The 20,394-nt window shown below is 45.6% G+C and overlaps 1 protein-coding gene across 2 annotated transcripts; it reads right to left on the bottom strand.

The window, feature by feature from the left end:
* Positions 1 to 1,846: 1,846 nt before the first annotated feature.
* On the bottom strand, positions 1,847 to 15,728 carry ETFBKMT (electron transfer flavoprotein subunit beta lysine methyltransferase). 2 transcript variants are annotated; one of them, XM_088478368.1, is made up of 3 exons: positions 15,427 to 15,728; positions 13,557 to 13,687; positions 1,847 to 4,075 (listed from the first exon to the last, which is right to left on the bottom strand). In XM_088478368.1, the coding sequence occupies exons 1-3, from the start codon at positions 15,684 to 15,686 to the stop codon at positions 3,732 to 3,734; spliced, it is 735 nt and encodes a 244-aa protein (XP_088334494.1). In that variant the 5' UTR covers positions 15,687 to 15,728; the 3' UTR covers positions 1,847 to 3,731. The 2 variants fall into 2 exon arrangements, with proteins under 2 accessions (XP_088334494.1, XP_088334495.1); XM_088478369.1 differs by having other exon boundaries at positions 1,847 to 4,069.
* Between the last annotated feature and the right edge of the window lie 4,666 nt (positions 15,729 to 20,394).

The raw sequence follows: 20,394 nt of genomic DNA, 5'->3' as shown, positions 1-20,394 counted from the left end.
TGCTCACACCGCACTTAGGGCCTGATTCAGACCCGGACGCTATGCTGCGCTCGTATTGAACAATTTTTCGCAATCTGCGCATGCATATGAGTCGCAATGCGCGTGTGCGAACCAGTCATTGCGATGGGAATGTGCTCGCCCATAACCCGCAGTCGGGCCGCTATTTTGAGTGACAGTGCCGTTTGTGGGTGGTAAAAGGGGAAGGTGCTTGTAAACGGGGGTGTGGATGTGCGTACGCAGGCGTGCCCGACCGTCAGAACGGCGTTTAATGGGTGTGCATAATTAGCAAAGTAGCGTCATTACACACGTGACTGGGTTGTATTTTAGCCTGAACTGCTCGCAATGTTGTGGTGGGAAAAGGCTACCACAAGCGCTACGAGCAGCTCCGATGGCTCTCGATGTTCCCGATTAATCCTACAACTGCCGGAGATGACGTGTGTTGTGAGTGGCAAAGGGGCGTCTTTATACAGGTGCGAGCGCATAATGCGGCCGCTCGCTATTACTTAGTGGGTGGCTTTACGCGACGCAGTGCGAGCACATGATTTAAATAGCCGGCCCCTTTTAGCCAGCGAGCGGACGCAAATAGCGTCCGGGTCTGAATCAGGCTCTTAGATTTGGTTATGGGCGTTCTGCTTTTAGATTTGCTAAGTGTATCTAATAGGTGAGCATCCAAGGGCCCAAATGTAATAGTCTGCGATCTGTGGGCACCAGCTCGATTTCGGATAGGTGCTAGATATAAGGAGGCTATTCATTTTAATGCAAAAGCAGGCTGCTTTGTGTCTTAAAGTTAATTATTGTCTTAAGTCTAATGGCTATCCCACTCGTTCAACACTAGTGCCCGCAAATCGCAGGCTATTACATTCGGGCCCAGTTGTTACCCATTTCTGCTCTTTACAAATATCTGCTGCATTCTCTGGACTTCGATTAAGCTGGTATCAAATGCCCCAGGTGAAATGTTTAGCGTACAAGATGTTCTTGTTTGCCAGTAAAACGGATTATGCTGGCGCTCTATAATTGTTAATAATAATGCTGTACTAGTGTAGTGTATTGTTACTGGAAGCAGAAGTCTATGATGCAGGTGTGTAATATATGTACAGGGCCGCTATGAGCCGGCCCAGGTGAAGGTGACCTGGCCTAATCGTGCAAGCAGTCTCCATTGTTGCCCAGCACACAGCAGTGTGCACTGGGCTGCTCAGCTGACAGGGAAGAGGGAGGTTTGGGAGGGGCAGCGTCGGACCAGGGCCCTGCCGAGTCCCTCCAGCAAGACAGGGTAATTAGTACCCACTCCCCCTCCTCTCGGCGCCCCTGTATATGTAAATGAATTATTTTAAAGCTATTTAAACTAGTGCTTATGGAAGCTTATGGGCATAATGACTGTTTAACATCTCCAAAATAATATATATATATTATGTTTGCAAATAACACAAAAGTATCAATCTGAGGGTGACTACTGGTGTTTTTCCACCACCCAACACCATATAAAGCACGTCAGCCAAGAAGCTCATGCTGAATAATATAATAACATGATGAGGAGTAATATAAGCCATAAATAAGGTGTAACTTGAGCAAAATATTAGGAGAAATATATTGAATGAATGAGATGGTGATAATAGGTGGGAGAAGGTTGGTTGGACTTGGATGTGACATTTACACCATCTCAATCTCTCTGCCGAGACCAGTTAAATGTACACGAGCATCTTCATACGTGCGTGCATTGGGAGCGTACCGTGATGCCAAGCCAAGGCCTAGCGCAGGGCGTAATGAGTTACAACAAAAACCTACATTACAGCTTTGTATAAACTGAAAGTTAGTAAATAGACAATAGCATTGGTTTGTTGTTGTTCAATCATTTTTATATAAAAGAGTATTTTAGCATAAGATGAAACAAACCTATTAGATACATCATATAGATATGTCCTTACACATCTTTACTGCAGTCGTGCACCAGGTCCTGTGAGACTCTGCTAGCCCCCATGCATAACTATGCGTGTGGGGGAGGGGAGTGCCGGCATATTGGGCGGTCAGCCACCGGATTGCTCCGTGTGTGGGGCCCTTAAGATGCAACAGCAGAGTGTGCTGAATAATCTGCTAGGTGACACGTGTATATCTGTGTGTGACTGAGCCTCTGAATCTGTATACGTAGTGCTACAATGTAGCGGCCACCGTTTTTTCATTCCAAGTTCCGTTGTGCTTCATATAAAGACTCAGGTGCACACATATATACAAGTGTCACATATCACATTAATCAGCACAGTCTGCTTCGTCCATGTAGCATTGTATTGCGACTTAGAATCATTTTTGGCAAAAAGAAGACGCCCAGCACGAGCAGAGTAGCAAATAGCGCTGCGTGGCGTATTGAGGCTAGATGCATGAGAACACATTTGTATGCGTTTCCATTGTCTGTGTACCAGGAAAAGCTCAGACGACCTGCATATTCATAACGCACTACTAATATAGAGTTCATTATATAATTAGCAGCTGCACCCCACTGCGCCTCTAGAGACTATGGGCCATATTCAATTAGACGCGATAAGTCCGTTTCTGCGGAATAGTATCGCGAGTGACGTAATTTCGCCGTGCGAAAAGTTTCCTCCGTATTCAATACCCAAGTCTTTTCACCGGTGTGGAAACTCAATGTAATGGGACCTGTGAAAAAGTTTCGCCTATGAATAGGCGGAAAAAAAAGTGCAGAATTGGGGTTTTGGGGTGCAAAGCTGCGGGAACCCCCCTGCACCCTTGGGACAGTCCCCCAAAGGTAAACTGCATTCCTAAACAGTTTTAAAAAGTCTTTATATCATCCCAAAAAAGTACTTTTGTTTTGGAGGTGGAAAAGTCCAAAGTTGGGGGACTAACTTAAAAGTAGGTCCCCAAGTATGCCCCAGGTGTTTTTAAGTTTGCAGGTGCTTGCGGCAGGTGGATTTTTAACTTTTTTTAAAACTTCACTTTAGCAACTTAAAAATATGTTAGCACCCTTTTCAGGTACCCCAAATTTGCTGGGTCTACTTATTTTGGGTCAAAAAACTGCTAAATGCTATTCTGCACCACTTCTGCAAAGACGCTAATTTGCAGCTATTGAGAGCATTGAAGTACCCCAAATACCTTCATCAGGGCTATTCGGGGGGTATCTAGAGTGAACCCCAATGTCAGTGTATCTTTTGGGGGGTGTTAGGCTGATTTCCCCAAAACTGACAGCACTTTTCGCATGTTACAGTTTCGCAGGCTCCCGTTTTCGCTGATTTGTAATTGAATACGGCGAAAGGCGGGCAAGCGTAATACTTTTCCGCATTGAAAAAAGTAGGCGAAAAGTCCAGCATATGAAAAGTATGGGACTTTTCGCCGGGAATTGAATATGCTCCTAAGTAGTAGACGCCACTAAATCCCAATATTCACATATAATATAAAATATAAAGTGCTTTGTATATATATATATATATATATATATATAAATCAAGAACTACAGACTGCTGAAGCCACCCTCTACTACCTCTTTAGGGCATTTCCTGAGAAAAATCGGAAACTGCAGTCTGTTAAGCTGCTGTGACATCACTGGTTCTTTGTGAAGCTATAGATCTACAGTACAACAGAGCACCTCTGCATCCCCTTATGTCTGTTTAGCTGTAGAAGAGTGACCGGGTTATTCAGTTTAGTAATGCATAACTCTTGATACACATCCATGCCAACTGATGGCTTTTCCTGCTATTTGTCATCATATTTCGTAGAATTCACATAAATCAAGGCACATATTTCCATACTGTGGTGGTGATCAGCCCATAGTTTTCTTGCTGGCTAGATTCCGGTAAGGTATATTCTGCCCCTTTCAACAGCTGTTTCTGTATCGGGTGCCCCCAAAAATTTGCTCTTCCTGGGTCCCCAATAAGGACGTTGGTCCCATGCTGGTCTATACAACGTCTGAGCCATCGGTGGAGGGGATCGGCAAGCTGCTCATCATAAAACATGTCACCGAGAACAATCAGGCTCCAGTCCCCGGTGCCGCGGCCAATTATATTCTCCGCCTGAAAGGGCAACGGCTTTACTTTGTTCAGCTGGCAGTTCAGACTGAAGGCGGCACCTGCAACTAGAAAAGGCAATGGGTAGGATCTTAAATCAAGACCTTCACATGTTCTTCTGCAGTATCAAGGCAAGATAACTTTGTGTCACATTAAAAGAGTTAATTACATATATGTTTCCACTTCGCTATGGCAGAATTAAAAGTAATGATCTGCAAAATGTTGCATGTGCTTTAAAGATAGTGAATGTCTCCTTGCTGTAATATTAACCTTGATTCTCAGACATAACCAGACAGATGATGTCCTTTTTGAAATTAAGTGGCCGATATACTGTTATAAGCAGAGGATTAGTGTGGAGCCATGAAACCTGGATCAGGTGCATTCCCCCCCTAACATTACACTACCATCTAGGGGTGGCCATCGGTGGGTTAGCCATTGATGGTCGCCAGCAATGGTACCATCAGTGGTTATCCTTGATGGTGTGCAACCATCGACATATTTGGGGACGGGGCTTCCTGCGTTCGGACATAGGTGGTTGGTAATAGTCGACGCCAATCCCTACTACCAGCATACACTGCCATCACTACCAGCACACACTGCTATCACTACACTGCCATCACTATCACTACACTACCAGCACACACTGCCATAACTAACACTACACTACCAGCACACACTGCCATCGCTATCACTACACTACCAGCACACACTGCCATCACTAATATTACACTACCAGCACACACTGCCATCACTATCACTACACTACCAGCACACACTGCCATCACTATCACTACACTACCAGCACACACTGCCATCACTAATATTACACTACCAGCACACACTGCCATCACTATCACTACACTACCAGCACACACTGCCATCACTATCACTACACTACCAGCACACACTGCCATAACTAACACTACACTACCAGCACACACTGCCATCACTAATATTACACTACTAGCACACACTGCCATCACTATCACTACACTACCAGCACACACTGCCATCACTATCACTACCAGCTCACACTGCCATCACTATCACTGACATTACACTACCAGCTCACACTGCCATCACTATCAGTAACATTACACTACCAGCACACACTGCCATCACTATCAGTAACATTACACTACCAGCACACACTGCCATCACTATCACTAACATCACACTACCAGCACACCTTGGCATCACTATCACTAACATTACACTACCAGCACACACTGCCAACACTATCAGTAACATTACACTACTAGCACACACTGCCATCCCTAACATTACACTACCAGCACACACTGCCATCACTATCACTAACATAACTTTACACTACCAGCACACACTGCCATCACTAACATTACACTACCAGCACACACTGCCATCACTATCACTAACATAACTTTACACTACCAGCACACACTGCCATCACTATCACTACACTACCAGCACACACTGCCATCACTATCACTACAATACCAGCACACACTGCCATCACTAATATTACACTACCAGCACACACTGCCATCACTATCACTACACTACCAGCACACACTGCTATCACTACACTACTAGCACACACTGCCATCACTAATATTACACTACCAGCACACACTGCCATCACTATCACTACACTACTAGCACACACTGCCATCACTATCAGTAACATTACAGTATTAGCACACACTGCCATCACTATCAGTAACATTACACTACCAGCACACACTGCCATCACTATCACTACACTACCAGCACACACTGCCATCACTAATATTACACTACCAGCACACACTACCAGCACACACTGCCATCACTATCACTACACTACCAGCACACACTGCCATAACTAACACTACACTACCAGCACACATTGCCATCACTAATATTACACTACTAGCACACACTGCCATCACTATCACTACACTACCAGCACACACTGCCATCACTATCACTACCAGCTCACACTGCCATCACTATCACTGACATTACACTACCAGCTCACACTGCCATCACTATCAGTAACATTACACTACCAGCACACACTGCCATCACTATCACTAACATCACACTACCAGCACACCTTGGCATCACTATCACTAACATTACACTACCAGCACACACTGCCAACACTATCAGTAACATTACACTACTAGCACACACTGCCATCACTATCACTACACTACCAGCACACACTGCCATCACTAATATTACACTACCAGCACACACTGCCATCACTATCACTACACTACCAGCACACACTGTTATCACTACACTACTAGCACACACTGCCATCACTAATATTACACTACCAGCACACACTGCCATCACTATCACTACACTACTAGCACACACTGCCATCACTATCAGTAACATTACAGTATTAGCACACACTGCCATCACTATCAGTAACATTACACTACCAGCACACACTGCCATCACTATCAGTAACATTACACTACTAGCACACACTGCCATCCCTAACATTACACTACCATCACTATCACTAACATTACACTACCAGCACACACTGCCATCACTATCAGTAACATTACACTACTAGCACACACTGCCATCCCTAACATTACACTACCATCACTAACATTACACTACCAGCACACACTGCTATCACTAACATTACACTACCAGCACACCTTGGCATCACTATCACTAATATTACAATACCAGCGCACACTGCCATCACTATCACTAACATTACACTACCAACACACACTGTCATCACTAACATAACATTACACTACCAGCACACACTGCCATCACTATCACTTACATAACATTACACTACCAGCACACACTGCCATCACTATCACTAACATTACACTACCAGCACACACTGCCATAACTAACATTACACTATCAGCACACACTGCCATCGCTATCACTAACATTACACTACCAGCACACACTGCCATCACTATCACTAACATTACACTACCAGCACATACTGCCATCACTAATATTACACCAACACACACTGCCATCACTATCACTAACAATACACTACCAGTACACAGTGCCATCACCATTACTAACATAACATGACACTACCAGCACACACTGCCATCACTATCACTAACATCACACTACCAGCACACACTGCCATCACTATCACTAACATTACACTACCAGCACACTCTGCCATCACTATCACTAACATTACACTACCAGCACACACTGCCATCACTATCACTAACATTACACTACCAGCACACACTGCTATCACTAACATTACACTACCAGCACACACTGCCATCACTATCACTAACATTACACTACCAGCACACACTGCCATCACTATCACTAACATCACACTACCAGCACACACTGCCATCACTATCACTAACATTACACTACCAGCACACACTGCCATCACTAACAATACACTACCAGTACACAGTGCCATCACCATCACTATCATTACACTACCAGCACACACTGCCAACACTATCAGTAACATTACACTACTAGCACACACTGCCATCCCTAACATTACACTACCAGCACACACTGCCATCACTATCACTAACATAACTTTACACTACCAGCACACACTGCCATCACTAACATTACACTACCAGCACACACTGCCATCACTATCACTAACATAACTTTACACTACCAGCACACACTGCCATCACTATCACTACACTACCAGCACACACTGCCATCACTATCACTACACTACCAGCACACACTGCCATCACTAATATTACACTACCAGCACACACTGCCATCACTATCACTACACTACCAGCACACACTGCTATCACTACACTACTAGCACACACTGCCATCACTAATATTACACTACCAGCACACACTGCCATCACTATCACTACACTACTAGCACACACTGCCATCACTATCAGTAACATTACAGTATTAGCACACACTGCCATCACTATCAGTAACATTACACTACCAGCACACACTGCCATCACTATCACTACACTACCAGCACACACTGCCATCACTAATATTACACTACCAGCACACACTGCCATCACTACACTACCAGCACACACTGCCATCACTATCACTACACTACCAGCACACACTGCCATAACTAACACTACACTACCAGCACACATTGCCATCACTAATATTACACTACTAGCACACACTGCCATCACTATCACTACACTACCAGCACACACTGCCATCACTATCACTACCAGCTCACACTGCCATCACTATCACTGACATTACACTACCAGCTCACACTGCCATCACTATCAGTAACATTACACTACCAGCACACACTGCCATCACTATCACTAACATCACACTACCAGCACACCTTGGCATCACTATCACTAACATTACACTACCAGCACACACTGCCAACACTATCAGTAACATTACACTACTAGCACACACTGCCATCCCTAACATTACACTACCAGCACACACTACCAGCACACACTGCCATCACTATCACTACACTACCAGCACACACTGCCATCACTAATATTACACTACCAGCACACACTGCCATCACTATCACTACACTACCAGCACACACTGCTATCACTACACTACCAGCACATACTGCCATCACTAATATTACACCAACACACACTGCCATCACTATCACTAACAATACACTACCAGTACACAGTGCCATCACCATTACTAACATAACATGACACTACCAGCACACACTGCCATCACTATCACTAACATCACACTACCAGCACACACTGCCATCACTATCACTACCAGCACACTCTGCCATCACTATCACTAACATTACACTACCAGCACACACTGCCATCACTATCACTAACATTTCACTACCAGCACACACTGCCATCACTATCACTAACATCACACTACCAGCACACACTGCCATCACTATCACTAACATCACACTACCAGCACACACTGCCATCACTATCACTAACATTACACTACCAGCACACACTGCCATCACTAACAATACACTACCAGTACACAGTGCCATCACCATTACTAACATAACATGACACTACCAGCACACACTGCCATCACTATCACTAACATCACACTACCAGCACACACTGCCATCACTATCACTAACATTACACTACCAGCACACACTGCCATCACTATCACTAACATTACACTACCAGCACACACTGCCATCACTATCACTAACATTACACTACCAGCACACACTGCCATCACTATCACTAACATTACACTACCAGCACACACTGCTATCACTAACATTACACTACCAGCACACACTGCCATCCCTATCACTAACATTACACTACCAGCACACACTGTCATCACTATCACTGACATTACACTACCAACACACACTGCCATCACTATCACTACATAACATTACACTACCAGCACACACTGCCATCACTATCACTACATAACATTACACTACCAGCACACACTGCCATCACTATCACTATCACTACATAACATTACACTATCAGCACACACTGCCATCACTATCACTACATAACATTACACTACCAGCACACACTGCTATCACTATCACTACATAACATTACACTACCAGCACACACTACTATCACTGACATTACACTACCAACACACACTGCCATCACTATCACTATTAATAACATTACACTACCAACACACACTGTCATCACTAACATAACATTACACTACCAGCACACACTGCAATCACTATCACTAACATTACACTACCAGCACACACTGCCATAACTATCACTAACATTACACTACCAGCACATACTGCCATCACTAATATTACACCAACACACACTGCCATCACTATCACTAACAATACACTACCAGTACACAGTGCCATCACCATTACTAACATAACATGACACTACCAGCACACACTGCCATCACTATCACTAACATGACACTACCAGCACACACTGCCATCACTATCACTAACATTACACTACCAGCACACACTGCCATCACTATCACTAACATTACACTACCAGCACACACTGCCATCACTATCACTAACATCACACTACCAGCACACACTGCCATCACTATCACTAACATTACACTACCAGCACACACTGCCATCACTATCACTAACATTACACTACCAGCACACACTGCCATCACTAACATTACACTACCAGCGCACACTGCCATCACTATCACTGACATTACACTACCAGCTCACACTGCCATCACTATTACTTACATAACATTACACTACCAGCACACACTGCCATCACTATCAGTAACATTACACTACCAGCACACACTGCCATCACTATCACTAACATTACACTACCAGCACACACTGCCATCACTATCACTAACATTACACTACCAGCACACACTGCCATCACTATCAGTAACATTACACTACCAGCACACACTGCCATCACTATCACTAACATTACACTACCAGCACACATTGCCATCACTATCACTAACATTACACTACCAGCGCACACTGCCATCACTATCACTAACATTACACTACCAGCGCACACTGCCATCACTATCACTGACATTACACTACCAGCGCACACTGCCATCACTATTACTTACATAACATTACACTACCAGCACACATTGCCATCACTATCACTAACATTACACTACCAGCGCACACTGCCATCACTATCACTAACATTACACTACCAGCGCACACTGCCATCACTATCACTGACATTACACTACCAGCGCACACTGCCATCACTATTACTTACATAACATTACACTACCAGCACACACTGCCATCACTATCAATAACATTACACTACCAGCACACACTGCCATCACTATCACTAACATTACACTACCAGCACACATTGCCATCACTATCACTAACATTACACTACCAGCACACACTGCCATCACTATCACTAACATTATACTACCAGCACACACTGCTATCACTAACATTACACTACCAGCACACACTGCCATCACTATCACTAACATTACACTACCAGCACACACTGCCATCACTATCACTAATATTACACTACCAGCACACACTGCCATCACTATCACTAACATTACACTACCAGCACACACTGTCATCACTATCACTGACATTACACTACCAACACACACTGCCATCACTATCACTACATAACATTACACTACCAGCACACACTGCCATCACTACATAACATTACACTACCAGCACACACTGCCATCACTATCACTACATAACATTACACTACCAGCACACACTGCCATCACTATCACTACATAACATTACACTACCAACACACACTGCCATCACTATCACTATTAATAACATTACACTACCAGCACACACTGCCATCACTATATAACTTAAAAAGCAGCCAACAAAACCTTTCAAAGCCATCACTAACAGTAAGTGGCGCCACGTGCAGTAGCCCCTTCTTCTTCCCTTTGTACAGGGGCCTGATTCAGACCCGTTCACTAGATGCGTTCGCACGCAGCCGTCAGCTACCAAAGTATGCAAATACTGCGATCACACAGCAAGGCATTAGCACGCCCACTATGTCTTGGTGTGCGATCTCGCTGTGTATTTAGACGCCCACCAGCCACACGTGTCTTAAGATACCCACTTTCCCTTAGTAACACACGTCATCTCCAGGAAGTGTATACAACAATCGGTAACATCGAGTGCCATCGGACCCATACGCAGCACTTGTGGCTGATCACACCCTACCGCAAGCACAGCGAGTGCTTCAGTGTGTAATTCAGCCATGTGACGTGTATGACGCTCTGTCTTAATTATCCACGCCTCTGAAACGGCGTTAAGACGCACAGGCACACCTGCGTTAGCACCACCACACCCCCGTTTCTATGGACCATCCCGTCACCACCCACAAACGGCTCGTCCTGTCACTCTCTCTAGCGAGGCGCCTATGTGCAGCGTGCGAGCGCTTCCCGATCGCATGGACTGGTTCGCGCACTGCGACTTATACGCATGCGCAGATTGCAAACATTGGTTTGCTACGAGCGAACGCATCCTAGCGAACGGGTCTGAATCTGGCCCAGAGCTCAGTGAGCAACTCACCGTTCTCCCTGACACAGTGGACTGTGGCAAAGGAACAGAACTTCATCTTCGACTTCAAAGGGCAGGGACACAGTATGTACTTGCCCTCACTTCCTGTATTAGCAAAGGGCCTGGACTACACTACAAGGAAGCTGGTAATTCTCTCAGCACCCTCTGCTGGTGCCTAGAGCCAAATGCTTTTATTGCCCTTAGGAGTAACGCCACCGAGGTGAATGATCCTGGCGGCCTTAACTGCAATTTAAGAGAAAGTCATGTGCAGCTGGCTCTTTGCAGCACCCTCTGACACCGCCGGCGTGTGGAACTCACGCTCCATTCGCTTCGCCCTCCCTACACCCTTGTTGGCAATGGGCTTCCTCCGGGAACTCCAGCTTAATTCCACAATCCAAAAACATATTGGTATGTTATTTGGGTTCTGACAAAAAAATTAAAATAACTCTATGTGTTGTATCCTTGCGATGAGAATATCCGAGTGTGGTTCAATAAGTAAGGTAACAAGACCTCTCACATGTGTAACGTTCTCTATATCGTTTTAAGTTCCCACCAGGCCAGAGCAGGTAGACAACTGCTTCCCCTCACGGCCATTAGACTGAGCCTCACATCAGCCATACTGTCCCCACATCAGCGGGGCGGCCGGAAACATGGTCAAACATTGAGGTGCGTAGTGTGATTAGATCTCTGAGTCTAAAGGGCACATCAGCAGCTGAAATTCATCGCCAACTTATCGAGGTGTACGGTGAGAACGTTATGTCACAGAAACAGGTTTGGGGCACTGCCTTTGATAACGGCAGGACAGATGTTCAAGATGAGCAGATATCCGGTCGGCCAAGCACGTCCACTGCTTATGGCAATTGTGCCGCATTGAAGGTCTGATTCAGGAGGACAGACTAATTCGAGTTAGTGATATTGCTGACGAACCGAACATCTCAGTGGTTGCTGTGCACAACATCGGCTCATGGGCAACTGGGGTACAGGAAATAGTGTTCAAGCTGGGTAGTGAAGCTACTCGCAGAAGTTCACAAAACCAATAGGATGGGATGGTCTCTCGTGCACTTTAAGTAGTACCGTGAGAAGGGAGTGCAGCCCCTGCAGTGTATTGTTACAGGCGATATGTAAGAGTTGAAAAAAAATTATGCAATAAGAGGTCTTGTAACCTTGTTTACTGAACCACCCTCATAGATTGTAAGCTCCACTGGTATTTAATTTAAAGCGCTGTGTAATATATGTGTGCGCTATGTAAGTAATTCCTAATAAAAATATATGGAGAAAAGGAGCTATGGTCTGATTGGGTTATATGTGGTGTGGTAACCTGATTGGGTTACATGTGGTGTGGTAACCTGATTGGGTTACATGTGGTGTGGTAACCTGATTGGGTTACATGTGGTGTGGTAACCTGATTGGGTTACATGTGGTGTGGTAACCTGATTGGGTTATATGTGGTGTGGTAACCTGATTGGGTTAAAGCATTAAGAACATTTGAGCAAATGCACAACTTTACGACACAAGATTTATTTCAATCTGGTCTCTAAGGTAAATCTCACCTAGATCAATGTCATTGGCTAGAACATAAGAGGCTCCTCCCATTTCGGCAGCAATAGCTGCAGCTCCACAACCGCTTCCGAGGTCTAGAACCCGGCCGTGTCGTACAATTTCTGGGTTATCCAAGAGGTATCTACAAGTAATATATTATATATAAAACATACAGTAGTTAAAGGGAACCATTACATTTAAGAGGAAAACAAATCATAAAATGTTAACCAACGAATACTATGGTCTTAATTTTATACCTACATTTATGGCCTATACCCTCTTCTGTTCAAACACTAAACTTAGCCTTAGAGACCCCTTGTCAGGCTGGGACCATTGAAGTAGCATTGTTGCCTCTCCAGGAATTCAAAATTCCTTGTTGCCCCTGCCACCATAGACTGGGAGCTGTACATGCCCCAGGGCTTTTGAGTGAAAGGCTGGCCTGTAATTTGTGGGGGCACACTGGACGATATTTAAATTACTTATGTGCAGGGCTTTCCCACTGGGTTTCTATGTGTAACGCACACTAGAAACCCCTTTGAGATGAATGGGTAAATATATGTAGCCCCTACCTTTCATGGTGGACACATTCACAATTGCGCTAGAGCAGGTCAAGTGTTTATAATCCAATGAAAATGCGCGATGAGTATGCACTTGACTGGGAAAAATTAAATGTGTATGAATTTGGAATTCTGGTTAATTTATCAGGGTAATATTCTGCCAATTATATACTTCATGTTGCACTGTCAATCATCCTCTGCATCCACGGAGTCTGTTGGGACACCCTCCTCCCCTTCCAGCACCCGGACAGGGCAGTTGTAGCTGGCACTGGGAGAAGTGAGAGTGGCATCGCTGCCTGCATCCTGCTGAGACTTTGGGGTCTGTTTACTAAGCCTTGGATGGAGATTAAGTGAACGGAGATAAAGTACCAGCCAATCAGTTCCTAACTGCCATGTTTGAAAAATTAGTTAGGAGCTGGTTGGCTGGTACTTTATCTCCATCCAAGGCTTAGTAAACAGACCCCTCAGTTGCCATGTGTGCCCCTGCGTAACGCAGAGGCAGCGCGCAGAGGCCAAACATTTTCAGCTGATGGGGAAAGATCCCCACATGGTATGTTCACATGGTTGGTGGGTGGGGGGCTCAGAGAGCCGCGGACTGTCGCTGGGGCACACAAGCCTCCTTTTAATGGTCACCAGCAGAGGTCACTCTGTATGTGCGGTGCCCAGTGAGGCGCCTGGGGTAGACAGACACCATACAGTTCACGATTCTATAATAGATGCTCAGTGCAGAATAGTTGGTACTGCGTTATTGTCATTAATCATAATAATAATGGTACTTGTGTACTTTACGGACTCATTGCAGAGAGAACCCAATGAATGTTTTAAATGGTACTTGTGTACTTTACATACACAAGTGCCGAAAGTTGTCCCCACCTAAAGAAGAAAGTTGTCCCCTCGTCACGCTTCGGGCTCGGTGGCTCGCTACAAGGTTATATTCCCCCTCTATGCCCACTTGGATGGTAGGGAATGACGCTGGACACTGGCTGATGACGTCAGGGTCCTCTCTGTGAAGTGGAATTAGACATTATTAATTGATAATAACAATGAGTGTAGTACACTTGGGTTTTCTCTGCAATGAGTCCGTAAAGTACACAAGTACCATAACTAATAATAATATTTATTTTTTCATTAATATGAAATAAAGTATAGAGCAGGCCTGGCCAACCTCTGGCTCTCCAGCCGTTGTGAAACTACAAGTCCCAGCATGCCTTGCCAGAGTTTTAGCATTCCCTAATAGCAAAACTGTGGCAAGGCATGCTGGAACTTGTAGTTTCACAGCTGGAGAGCCACAGGTTGGCCAGACCTAGTATAGAGTATACATTACCTGGCCAACGCCTGTCCTCCTGGCCAGTAGATAGCCCAGTAGGGATCTCCATAGGGCCAGTGCTCGGGGCGGAGGTGCCAGTACCTGCAGTTTGGGGTGAGCAGCAGTAGCTTTATCTCTGGAGTGAGGTGCCCTGCTGTAACCACCTCTGTGTGCTGCAGGATGAAGCTCTGCAGGTAGGGGGCGCTGGTCTGCTGTCCGGCGACGGGCGCCATACGCGGGGTAACAGCCCTCAGGAAAGCCCTGCAGCCAGCAAGCATGACGTCATCTGCACCTAGACCAGGGGCGGGAGAGGGACATCTGCTGCCTACCTATTGGGCTCGTGCAATAATCTCAAAGTTTTTTAGGGTAGTTTGAACGGAAGGGTAAGACCACAAGAAAATGGCCGCCGCCATGAAGCTCCCATTCAGACAAGAAATAAGCTGCGGCGCTACACTGTGGCTGGTGTTCAGACCAGGAGAAAATGGCCGTCGCCTTGGATCTCCCAATTTGACCACGAGAAAATGGCCGCCGCTCTAGGTGGATTCTTCTGATTCCCCGCCCATGTGAGGACTGGGAGGAGCCAGTTAATAGTTGAGGAGTAGTCTGAGGAGTGGAGTAACAGAGATGTAATGTTGCTGTGGTCAGTGCTTAGTAAGCAGGGGTATACAAGTAATGTATGTGACAACAAAGCGTGGAGTAAAGATAAATGTGTAAAGTGCGCTCTTGTAACAATAACTAAACTCCTCCTCTGATATACTTGCGCAATGCTCTCTCCAAGGTGGAATATCAGATTTTACTGCTGCTATTGCTTCTGGGTGCCCAACGGAGCAATTTAACTGTTACTGTGTTTGGGCGCAAATAGCTGCGTCTGCCGCGTGCGCTTGCCCAGAAGCACCAGGTTTAGGTGCGCAAAGCGGCTAAACCCGCCCAAAGTGCTGACTTATCGCACATTTCTGCTCGCCACCTCAGGGGGCTGCAAACAGTAATGTGTGCAGCTGCGGTGACTCCTGCCCGAACAGAGGCACTGATTCAGAGCCGCTCGCTCTGAATCAGGGCCGGGCTTTTTTTTTATTAGAACGGCCTCCTGGCCACTCGCATAGCTGTGGGTGACCACGCACAGCAAATTCGAGCGGCCAGGATGATGGTCGCGATGGTCAAGACCATCGCGACCATCGGGCTTGCAACGAGACCCTTGTGGTAGGGTCTCGTGGCCACAAGCCCCAGAGCCGGAATCTCTCCGCTGACATCACTCGTGATGTCAGCGGGGCCGCCCCCAAACGACAGGCATTCTCATGGGAACGCCTCAATTTGGGCAGCCACCCCCCTGTCCCACCCACCAAAGGGGACGTGCCGTCACTCAACATCGACAGCATGCCCCCTTTGGTGCGAGACCCGGAGCGACGGAGTGTTGCTCTGGGCCACCATCGACCCGGCTGTGAGCGCTCAGCGCTTGCGACCGGGTCTGAATCAGGCCCAGAGCAACAATTGAGTTGCTCCGTAGGACGCCCAAAATTAAATAGCAATTGAATCGCCCCCCCAAGTGCTTTATCTCGTCTCTAGCCTGTCCTCAGCACTAGTGTTCTTGCCGTATATATCAGTGTTGCTGCATTATTCTAGTTCCAGTATACATTATACCAGTGTCTCTGCATTGAGGGTTCATGACGTGGCTAGAGGGAAACTTATTTATTTATTAATACCAGTTATTTATATAGTGCACACATATTCTGCAGCGCTTAACAGAGAGAATATTTACCCATTCACATGAGTCCCTGTCCCAGTGGAGATAACAATCTATATTCCCTACCACATGCTCACACACTTACACACTAGGGTTAATTTTGTTGGGACCCAAATAACCTACCAGTATATTTTTGGATTGTGGGAGGAAACCAGAGTACCCGGAGGAAACCCATGCAAGCACAGGGAGAATATACAAACTCCACACAGTTAGGGCCGTAGTGGGAAACTAACCCACGACCTCAGCGCTGTGAGGTAGTAATGCTAACCATTACACCATCTGTGTTGCCGTATGCACTCTGTATTGTATGGTGGTCACAGGGGTACTCTCCATATGCTATGACGGTCACAGGGATGCTCCCTGTATTGTGTGGTGATAACAGGGAGGCTATCCATATTGTGTGGTGTTCAGTGTGTACAAAATGTGCAATAATACAGAACATGGCTAGTGTGCATACTAGGGATGGACATCAAATTTTAATGGTTTAACATCATCAGTCTTTGTTTTGTGATGGTAGTGATTTTACTATTTGATGGTGGCTTTCCGATTGGAGCCGTCATCGAATGGTGTGGAAGCGATGGTCATTTAATGTTGAATCACAGCTTAATTCAGCTGTTTAACATCGAGAACGGCCGAGGATCGCTATTGTGCGTGCGCAAACTTGTTTTTTTGCACATGTGCGGACCATCGCAATGTTTTTTCCATCAAGTTCTTTTGATGCGTTGGTTAGTTACCAGTGGATCGAAAGTTTAGATTGTGGAAGCCCAGCCATCATTTGGAGGGTTTCCAATGTCCATCCCTATTGCATACTATATTTCTGGGGGATCAGTACGATTTACCACCGACAGCGGAAGCCCGGCAGTGAGATCCCGACAGGTAAGTATTTTTTCTATTTACTAACCTAACCTCCCCCCCTTAACACTAACCCTCCCTTAGGGGTGCCTAACCCTAACCCCCCTCTAAGTGCCTAACCCTAACCCCCCCTTACCCGCAGCCTAACGCTAAGTCTCCCGGGGGAGACTTAGGGCCTGATTCAGAGCCGCTCGTAAGCGGCCGCTCGTTCGCTCTGAGCGATGTTTGCACAACTGTGCATGCGTATGGTTCACAATGCGCATGCGCAAACCAGTCATTGCAGTCGGAAATCGTGCGCTCGTAAAACAGCGAGGGGCTGCTAATTTGATTGACAGGATGTACCGTTTGTGGGTGGTAACAGGGGAAGGTGCTTGAAAACGGGGGAGTGGAGATCCGAACGCAGGCGTGCCTAACGGGCAAAACGGCGTTTAATGGGAGTGCATAATTAGTAAAGGAGCATCATCGACCACGTCACTTGGTTGTCTTTTAGCCTGAACTGCTCGCAGTGATTGCGGGATGTAAATCCTACCACAAGCACTGCGAGCAGTTCAGATGCCTTTCGATGTTCCCGATTAATCTAATAAATAACGGAGATGACGTGTGATGCGAACGGCAAAGGGGCGTCTTTACAAAATAGCGAGCGCATTTTTCGGACGCTCGCTCAGACATAGAAGCGTCAACACACCGCAAAGAGCGAGTGCTCAAATTAAATATCCGGACCCTTTTTAAGAACGAGCGTCCGCAAATAGCGTCCGGGTCTGAATCAGGCCCTTAGTCCACACTGGTCCACTCCACATTGATATAGCTTATACACATAACAGGGGTACAGCTTCCTTACACTCCCACCTGTCACGCTTTAGCTTTCAGCTGTCAGTCTCTTGTGCAGATGAGTAGATTTACTAACCATTGGGTTTTCAAAGCCACCAATGTTCGGCGGCTTTGACTGAGGGATTTAAAAGGGAACCAGAAATAAACATATAGGCCCGTATTCAATTTGAAGCGTTAAGTCCGGATCCGCGTTAAGTTACCGCCGATGATGTCATTATCGCCTGTTTTGGTTTTACCCCGTATTCAATTTGAAAGTCAATGCAATGTAATAGGCGATAAAGTTTCGCCTATGAATGTCAGGCGGCAAAAAGTGCAAATAGGGGTTTTGGGGTGCAATGTTTCGGGAACCCCCCTGCAGCCTTCAGACAGCTCCCCAAAGGTAATCTGTGTCAAAAAACAAACAAACTTAAGTATACCCCAAAAATTTACTTTGAAAAAGGGGGCAAAAAAATAAATGTTGGGGTACAAAGTTAAAACTTCGCGAACTTGACTCTGGGGGGGTCCCCAAGTATGCCCCAAGTGTTTTTTTGATTGCAGGTGTTTGCAGCAGGTGGATTTTTCATGATTTTTCAACTTCACTTTAGCAACATTTAAATATGCTGACCCCCATTTTCAAGTACCCCAAATTTGCTGGGAATAGTTATTTTCTGGAAAAAAAACTCCTGAGTACTATTCTGCATCACGTATAGAAAAACGCTATTTAGCAGCTATTGAGCCTATTTAAAAACACCAAATACCTTCAGCAAGCCAAATCGGGGGGTACCATAGTGAACCCCCATGTCAGAGCATCATTTGGGGGGGTGACAGGATGATTTCCTCAAAAATGACAGTACTTTCCGCTTGATTAAAACTAGGTGAAATGCAGGCTTCAAGCCAGCCAGCCACAGAACCTGTTCATGATTGTCCCAGTTTAAATGCATAGTATAGTAATTAGTAAGCCTATGTATATAAGCCGTTTTCAAGATCATTTTGGTCGGTATGGATCATTCTAGTCGTTACCGTAATTTGGCAAAATCTTATAGTCTGTACTCAACTTTAGTGTTTCCAGTGTGTCATTTTATTGTACGCGACTTTGTCATCCGCAGTCTGTGTGTAATATATTGCATCTGCTATTGCTGCCACCTAGTGACCGGATTTACTTACTGAACTGTACTGTACTTTAGGATTTTCCACGACTGTATTTTATTTGCTATATTTTTTCTCCTTCCTTCTCTTGAATTTTAGGCAGTATTAGTTTAGTACCCTATTCTCTGACTGCCATCTAGTGGTCGCTTTCCTTCCAACAGTGCCTGCTGATTCTGCATTAGGATTATAGAACTCTACCCTATTTACTGTCTGTTCATATTGTTCTTCTCTTCTATGTGAGTTTGCTCTTGGTACCCTTAGGGGCATATGTATCAAAGCTTGATGTGAGATTAAATTGTGAGAGGAATAGCCCTCCCCCCACCCGGCGCTATTTTGATGATAAACGCACAGGGGGAGGGAGCGGAGGAGGGAAGGGGCGGTAACACAGGACGGCGCTGGGCGCAGCAAAGCCTAGCACTGGTCCTGGGTACATTACAAGGGAA

This window comes from Taudactylus pleione, unplaced genomic scaffold, assembly GCF_031769625.1.
Source record: "Taudactylus pleione unplaced genomic scaffold, aTauple2 ptg000212l, whole genome shotgun sequence".
Classification (NCBI taxonomy): domain Eukaryota; kingdom Metazoa; phylum Chordata; class Amphibia; order Anura; family Myobatrachidae; genus Taudactylus; species Taudactylus pleione.
The sequence above is the reverse complement of the archived record's forward strand: the minus strand, read 5'-3'. Positions and strand labels throughout refer to the sequence as shown.

Bases quoted from the DNA above. Each gene is read 5' to 3' on its own strand.
- ETFBKMT (XM_088478368.1), bottom strand. From the start codon at position 15,686: ATGCTTGCTGGCTGCAGGGCTTTCCTGAGGGCTGTTACCCCGCGTATG. The intron at 13,688-15,426 runs GTAATGTATACT...TATTACTTGTAG, and splicing joins GGAGGACAGGCGTTGGCCAG to ATACCTCTTGGATAACCCAG. The intron at 4,076-13,556 runs GTGAGATTTACC...TGCCTTTTCTAG, and splicing joins AGCCAATGACATTGATCTAG to TTGCAGGTGCCGCCTTCAGT.